The 7442-nt window shown below is 37.6% G+C and overlaps 1 protein-coding gene across 1 annotated transcript; it reads left to right on the forward strand.

Moving 5' to 3' along the window:
• The first annotated feature begins 4328 nt into the window (after nt 1–4328).
• On the forward strand, nt 4329–7089 carry LOC115972115 (acyl-CoA-binding protein). Its single transcript, XM_031092275.1, has 4 exons — nt 4329–4522; nt 6310–6427; nt 6533–6595; nt 6693–7089. Exons 1-4 carry the CDS (start codon nt 4511–4513, stop codon nt 6770–6772), a joined length of 273 nt encoding a protein of 90 aa, XP_030948135.1. The 5' UTR covers nt 4329–4510; the 3' UTR covers nt 6773–7089.
• Nucleotides 7090–7442: the final 353 nt, after the last annotated feature.

The raw sequence follows: 7442 nt of genomic DNA on the forward strand, positions 1-7442 counted from the left end.
CCCCCACAGGCAATTCCCCTTGCTGTGGTCCCCAAGAGTACCGATGCTGACCCTGTTCAGCCTTCCCCAGAAGGGACTATCCTCCAGGGCATCAAAGTCGATTCCGTTCGTCCTCTCCAGGATGTGGCCGATCCAAAACCTAAGAAATAGAAACCCTGGCTAGGCTCCGTATTTGTTTTTTTATTTTAACGATTAACTTGCTTCTTTTTCATTTTGAAAACTTTGTAATTTATTAGTAGTTTGAACCTGTTGAACATGTATATATGAAATCTCTTTCTTCCTTTTTCCTTTTGGTTGCTTTGTTAGTTGCCCTTGTCGATACTTACTATTGTTCATGAATTCTGAACTAATTTATCTTAACACGTATGAATATATGTGCATGCGATACATTTAACATCATATTTCAAAACCCTAGCTTACGTGCACCAGCAGAGCCTCAGACTCATTTCTAACCCTCATTCAACGAAGATATAGGCATCATTTTAGATGTCACGTGTAGTCGCTAAGTTCTGCTTAGTGCCCAGGTTTCTTTAAAGTAGTTGGTTTCCCCATAAGTTTGAGTCCGAGGACCATGTAATACCTTGGTTCTGTCCAAAACTAGATGTTGATAAGTAGTTGGTTTCCCCATAGGTTTGAGTCCGAGGACCATGCAATACCTTGGTTCTGTCCAAAACTTGATTTTGATAAGTAGTTGGTTTCCCCATAGGTTTGAATCCGAGGACCATGCAATACCTTGGTTCTGTCCAAAACTAGATTTTGATAAGTAGTTGGTTTCCCCATAGGTTTAAGTCCGAGGACCATGCAATACCTTGGTTCTGTCCAAAACTTGATTTTGATAAATAGTTGGTTTCCCCATAGGTTTGAGTCCGAGGACCATGCAATACCTTGGTTCTGCCCAAAACTTGATTTTGATAAGTAGTTGGTTTCCCCATAGGTTTAAGTCTGAGGACCATGCAATACCTTGGTTCTGTCCAAAATTAGATTTTGATAAGTAGTTGGTTTCCCCATAGGTTTGAGTTCGAGTACCATGCAATACCTTGGTTCTGTCCAAAACTTGATTTTGATATGGGGCCTTGGCTTTAGGAGAATTAGCTCCTCGGCCAAGCCCCTAGAACCATCCACGCGATTGACGCTACAAAGCGTAGCCCCTAGTCAAGAATCATAGCCCCTCGTGGAACTTTACGCTAGAACATGATAACCGGCTGTTAGAAATGACAAGGGAACTGTCTCGACCTACCGCCTATGCCAACACACAAGCCTTCCCACAAACGGCGCCAATTGTATGGACACAATTTGTAACGACCCGTAACAGTGTTGGATTCGTACGTAAAAGACCCAAACAATATCATTTGTAGAGCGTGGATTTGAAAGGCTAGGCCTCAGTCACCAGACGGTGGGTTTTTCGTGGTATTCATACTTGATTAAGTCATTTTCGCCCTAGGAATCTTTCTCCTGAAGGCGGGCTGGGAGGCTCTGGTTTTTGGCCATTTTTCCCAGCCCCTTTTTGGTGCACTAACTTTTACATTATATAGTCCTTCTTAGTTGATCCTAGCCCTCCACTTGTTGGTCAGGCAGGTGCTTACTTCTGTACCTGTCCCATCAGCTGTCCCCTCTTACTTTCTGTTAGTTGCGAGGATCGAAGTTATACCGTCCAAGCGTCTTTTCTCATTAACATGATCAGGACGTTGGCCGTTGCATTTAATGCGGAGGGGACATATTTTCCTTGAACCTATTTTGCACCGTACCTCCACGTGGGCCCTATTTCACTCACATCCCCTTCAGGGGACTATTTGGGGATGGCCTTCACTAAGACGTTGCTCTTCTCATCGAAGTCTTGGAGTGCCGAGGATAGGGTCGTTCTCAGCTGTTCCCCTCAACCCCTCGGCCTTTGATCACTCGTCCTTGGCACACTACCTCCTCGGCACGCTACCTCCTCGGCACGGGCCCTGAGCCTGGATAGAGCGTGGGCCGGATCATAAGCTCCCCGGCCCTACAGTTTCTTATCTAGGTCCACTGGTTAACATCACTTTTTTTAATGAATAATGTTACAGACACAATCTATTTTACAATATTTTTACAAACTGTTGATGTATCCAACTTTTTACTGGTTCTCATCTAAACCCATCACTAATATTATTTTTTTATTTATCAATAACCATTCGTCAAATCAACAGTTTGTAAAATTTTTTATAATAAAATTTGTATCTCTAGCATTTTCTTTTTTTTTTTTTTTTTTTTTATATATATTAAGAGGATTCAGAAAGTTAGTTATAACTTCAAAAAATGTAAAAAAAAACCCCTAATCTAATTATATAATTCTTATTCTTTAAAATAAAACAATAGGGTTAAAATTTTAACTTAACAAAATTAAAAAAAAAAAAAAAAAACACTACTTTAGAAACTTTTTTTTCTAAAAATTAGTACACTCTCTATTTTTTATTATTATAAGAAGCACACTCTTTATTTAAACATATTTCATGCACATTTGATACATTTTTTTCCTAAAAATTAGCACACACTAAACCCACCCGTTTACTCCATTTGAAATCCTAAATTTTAGTTTCTTTAAAATCTCTTCATGTGTAACATCACTAACAATAGATAAATTCAATTTGAAAAATTACATTAAACTCAAAATAAATAAATAAATAAAAAGCTTTTTTTCCTAAAAATTAGCACACACTAAACCTATCCGTTTACTTCATTTGAAATCCTAAATTTTAGTTTCTTAAAAATCTCTTCATGTGACTAATAATAGATAAATTCAAATTGAAAAATTACATTAAACTCAAAATAAATAAACAAAAAGTAAACTTTATAAGTCCAATTAATGTGTGTCTTTAGGGCATTTATTGACAGATCATTTTAGGAAATGTTTGATACTATTTTTATGAAAAATATTAAAAAACTGTAAAAAAAATTAATTTTTCTAATCAACATTTTTATTTTTGAGAAGAAATTAACATTTTTAAAGCATTAGTTAACTTCCCTAAAAAAGAAATATTATGAAATTATAGTAAAAAGAGAAATGGTATGTCTATAATATTTTCACAACAAATTTTAAGTGACAGATTGTTACAGATTGTTAGTGATGGGGCAAAAAGTAATTTAAGTAATAAGTTCAAATTAAAACCAATAACATGAAGGAGTTTTGGAAGTTTATTTGGCGATTGAATGTCCCTAATAAGATTCGAAACTTCACGTGGCGTGCTTGTCAGAATATCTTACCCACAAAGGATAATCTCTTTCGGCGAAGGATAACGGCAGATAATACATGTGAGGTATGTGGAAGCTTTGAAGAAACAACAGGTCATGCACTCTGGCACTGTCACTGTGCGAAGGAAGTATGGAAGGAAGCAGGGATGGATACAGATAAGGTGATGGACAAATGCCCGGAATTCTTGGACTTATTGTGGTATGCCTGAAACGTGCAGCAGTGGCCGATGGAGGACGTGGGTTTGATGGTAACGACGGCATGGGGCATCTGGACGAACCGGAATGAAGTGCGCCACGGAAAGAGCAGAAAACCAGCATCTGTTCTCGTTGGGTGGACAAAAGAGCTCTTGGAGAACTTTGTGATGGCTAACCATTCTACACGGCCATTCAAAGATCCTGTGGAAGCAATATGGCAACCTCCCAAGCCTTCGTGGTACAAAGCTAACACGAACGGTGCAGTTTATACTCAGCAAAAGGAAACCGGGATTGGGGTGGTGATAAGGGACCATCACGGAGAGGTAGTGGCAGCACTTAGCAAGAGGATAAAGGCTCCGTTGGGTGCTGTTGAGGTTGAGGCCAAAGCAATGGAGGAAGGCGTACGTTTCGCATGGGAAATGGGAATCCGAGACTGCCTGTTTGAAAGCGATTCCCTCACAGTGGTGAACGCCATGCAGCGACGCATAGAACCTCCATCTTCTATTATTAATGTTATTAATGGGTCCTTGTCCCAGCTTTATAGGTTTAGAGAAGTAAACTTTAGCCATGTGGGTCGGTCAGGAAATAAGGCTGCACACACGCTAGCCCAATTTGCTAAAAGCGTGCCAGACCAACACGCTTGGGTTGAGGAAATACTAGATTGTATTGAAGGGCTGGTGGCCCAAGATGTCATGTAGTTGGTTTGAGTTTAATTTAAAGTAGTGAGTTTCACATAATAAAAAAAAAAAAAAAAAAAACCTAATCACTTATTATTTTTAATATTTTAAAAATATTGTGAACAAAAGACTTCTAACGTAACCAAAACCTCGTGCACATCAAAATCGTGGAAAAGAAATATGCTAACGACAAATGAGAGCGTTGGGGGTGTGGTGTGGGAGCCGCATATTAACTAACATTATCTGTCACACTGACTCACACATTAGTACGACAGAGCGGAAGGCACACCCACCATTCCGCGTAATATAAATGCTAACCTTACGTTTAGATTTCGTTAATATCTATGAGACATTAACAAGTCTATAAAACTAGAACCAGTACTAGAAGTAAAAAAAAGCAGAAGCATAGGAAAAGAAGCAACATGGGTCTCAAGGTTTGTGGAAACTGGAAACCTTTTTCCTTAAACGATTGTTAGATCTTAGTTTGTTTGTTTGTATAATCATCGTCTCTCTCTCTCTTTGTATCAAAATCTTTGTTTGATTACTGCTCTTTCTTATTCACTCTTTACTACATCAAATTGATTTGATTTGATTATTCTTTTCATAATTCAGATCTGTTGCAAATCTCACGTGTTATGTTTTATTTTCTCAGATCTGTTGTTTTGTTCATTAATTTTCAGTACCCATGCTAACCAGAGTTTTGTTATTCCTTATACTTTAGAAATCTGTCTGGTTTTTGTTTTTGTTTTTATTTTAAATTTATGTGTTGGTCAATTTATTCTCTTGATTGGCAAAGTTATCAAACATTCATAATTCTCAAGTGGGTTATCTATATTGGGTTGTTTTTATTGTCTTTTATGGTATTTCTGTTCTTTTGAATAATAGTTATGGGTGTGGTAGGAATTAATTCAGATCTGGATGGTATCATTGCAATTGGCATGCAATTTGTTTTCGGGTATTAATAAAAAGAAAAGGAAGGAAAAAAAATGGGTTTAGAAAATTTGACACTTGAATTGATTTTTATAATCCGATGCAATGGCAAGTGTCTTCCACCAAAAGCAACATGTTGCAAGTTCAAGTCCAGAAATCAGCCTCTCCAAAAGAATTGGGGGTTAAGGCTGCCTACCATGACCTTCCCATTCCCCGACCCTGCAAAAGTGGGACTTTCGTGCACATGTAATACCTTTTATATAGAGTAGTGATAGTTAAACAGTGCTTACAGGACACACAATGTCATGTTGGCTGAAATCATGTTTTTAATTTCACTATTTCACAATTATAACTAAAATCTTTTTTTGAAAACATGATTTAGCCTTTTTATATATTATGTAACATTTTGTGTGCACTTAATGGATTTGTGCCATCTCCATGTGAGAAGTAAAAGCTCATAGGGTAAAAGTAAAAGGTTAAAAACAAATTTTACTCTACAACTTTTACATCTCACATGAAATGGTAATTGCCTAGCTATTGCATCAGATTTCAATCTGCACTTGGGAGTGATTACAAATATGCAGATGGACTGAGGTAGATAGGACAATTTGTCTGATGATGCCTCCCAGATCTACAATTGGTGTGATTTGATTTTATGCTTGTCTTGTCAAATAGGATGTGGTCGTAACCTTAGAATCGTATGCCCAACAAAGCCACCCCAGTCCCCTAGCATATTGCAGTATAATCTAGTATGGAATTACTTTGGGCACGTAAGTCCAAAGTTGAACATTACCTCTTGCCAAGAAAAATGTGGCACAAGCAGTTTAATACAACAATTTTACAAAAAAAATTTACTGAATCACATGTGTGCTACTAGTAAGTGGACGTTTGAATGTGCTTTGTCTATTGCTTATTTGCTGGGAGTACTTAAAATAAGAGGAGGAAAAGTTTTGTTATTTGGTGTGGGATGTGCCAAAATAAGCTCAAAAGGCCTAAAAAAGCTGGCTATATTTGGGCTAGCCAAATGCACTATTCTGCTCCTGGATTTTTAAACTTGAAGCTTGGATGCCAAAAAGAGACCATTTGTGTCTGCTAAACAACATTAGCACTTAGTCAAGGGATACCCTCTCCTTACTTGGTTGCATTAGGGACAATACATTGGTATCCAGTTTTGGAATTTCAGGTTTTTATTATGCTTGGCGTTGTTAATGGGTGGACTTCTGTTTCATTCATCTGTCTTGACAATTATGCATCAAACTGCACTAGTCTGACCACACTGGGGTTATTGCAGGAGGAATTTGAAGAGCATGCAGAGAAAGCCAAGACCCTGCCAGAGAATACGACAAACGAGAACAAGCTTATTCTCTATGGTCTCTACAAGCAAGCCACTGTTGGACCAGTGAACACCAGTAAGTACCTGAGCCAAATTGTATGCTCATTTTAACTCATTGTCTGTCTTTGTACTCTTGTTTTGTTATAATAAAAAGTCATGGCCTTTTGTATCTGATTTGCAGGCCGTCCTGGAATATTCAACATGAGGGACAGAGCAAAATGGGATGCCTGGAAGGCTGTTGAAGGTAACAGTTTACTGATCAGTTGCAACAATTTAGTTAGTTTAGTTGCTCTGTGTTATTGTGGCCAATACTAAGAAAATTTGAACGTTTTCTCCTCCAGGGAAATCCAAGGATGAAGCGATGAGTGATTATATCACCAAGGTGAAACAGTTGCAGGAAGAAGCTGCCGCATCTGCTTGATATCTTGTTGATGTCTGTGTTCAAATGTTTAAATTGAATGGAAAATAATGATCTGTAGTTTTCAAACTGGTAATGAGTTATTTCTGAATGTTGTGAATGAATCAGGTTTATGAGGGACTTCTACTAGATGTGGTTATGGCAATTGTACTCTTACTAAGTATGTTTCTTTTGATTATAAATTATGTCTGGTCAAATCCTTGAAACCCACTACAGTTCCTGCTTTAACAAAGCTTTGGTTTAGCTCGAGCTGTTTTGTTTCTGCTTGAATATATATAAATGGGTGGGCCGTTCAGGTTGGGCAGCTTAGACCTCTTAGACCATTTTCCTACAGTAATCTTCTTCACTCTCAAAGCAAGGGGAATTACCTTGTCGATCTATAAATATTCACATGTTTGTCCTTGTAAAATCTTTTTAGTACAAAGCTATACACTCTACATGATTTATGAATTTAGAGGAAACCATAATTGGACTCTGAAACAGAAAGATGCTTGCTAGAAGACATTTATGGGTATAGTGGAACATTGTTTGCATTACAAGTTACTGACTGGAAAAATTGGACTTCAGTGATGAGATCTATAAATGTTCACATGTTTGTCCTTGTAAAATCTTTTTAGTACAAAGCTATACGCTCTACATGATTTATGAATTTAGAGGAAACCATAATTGGACT

This window comes from Quercus lobata, chromosome 12 (genome assembly GCF_001633185.2).
Source record: "Quercus lobata isolate SW786 chromosome 12, ValleyOak3.0 Primary Assembly, whole genome shotgun sequence".
NCBI lineage: Eukaryota > Viridiplantae > Streptophyta > Magnoliopsida > Fagales > Fagaceae > Quercus > Quercus lobata.

Bases quoted from the DNA above. Each gene is read 5' to 3' on its own strand.
- LOC115972115 (XM_031092275.1), top strand. The intron at 6,428-6,532 runs GTAAGTACCTGA...TCTGATTTGCAG, and splicing joins TGTTGGACCAGTGAACACCA to GCCGTCCTGGAATATTCAAC. The intron at 6,596-6,692 runs GTAACAGTTTAC...TTTCTCCTCCAG, and splicing joins TGCCTGGAAGGCTGTTGAAG to GGAAATCCAAGGATGAAGCG.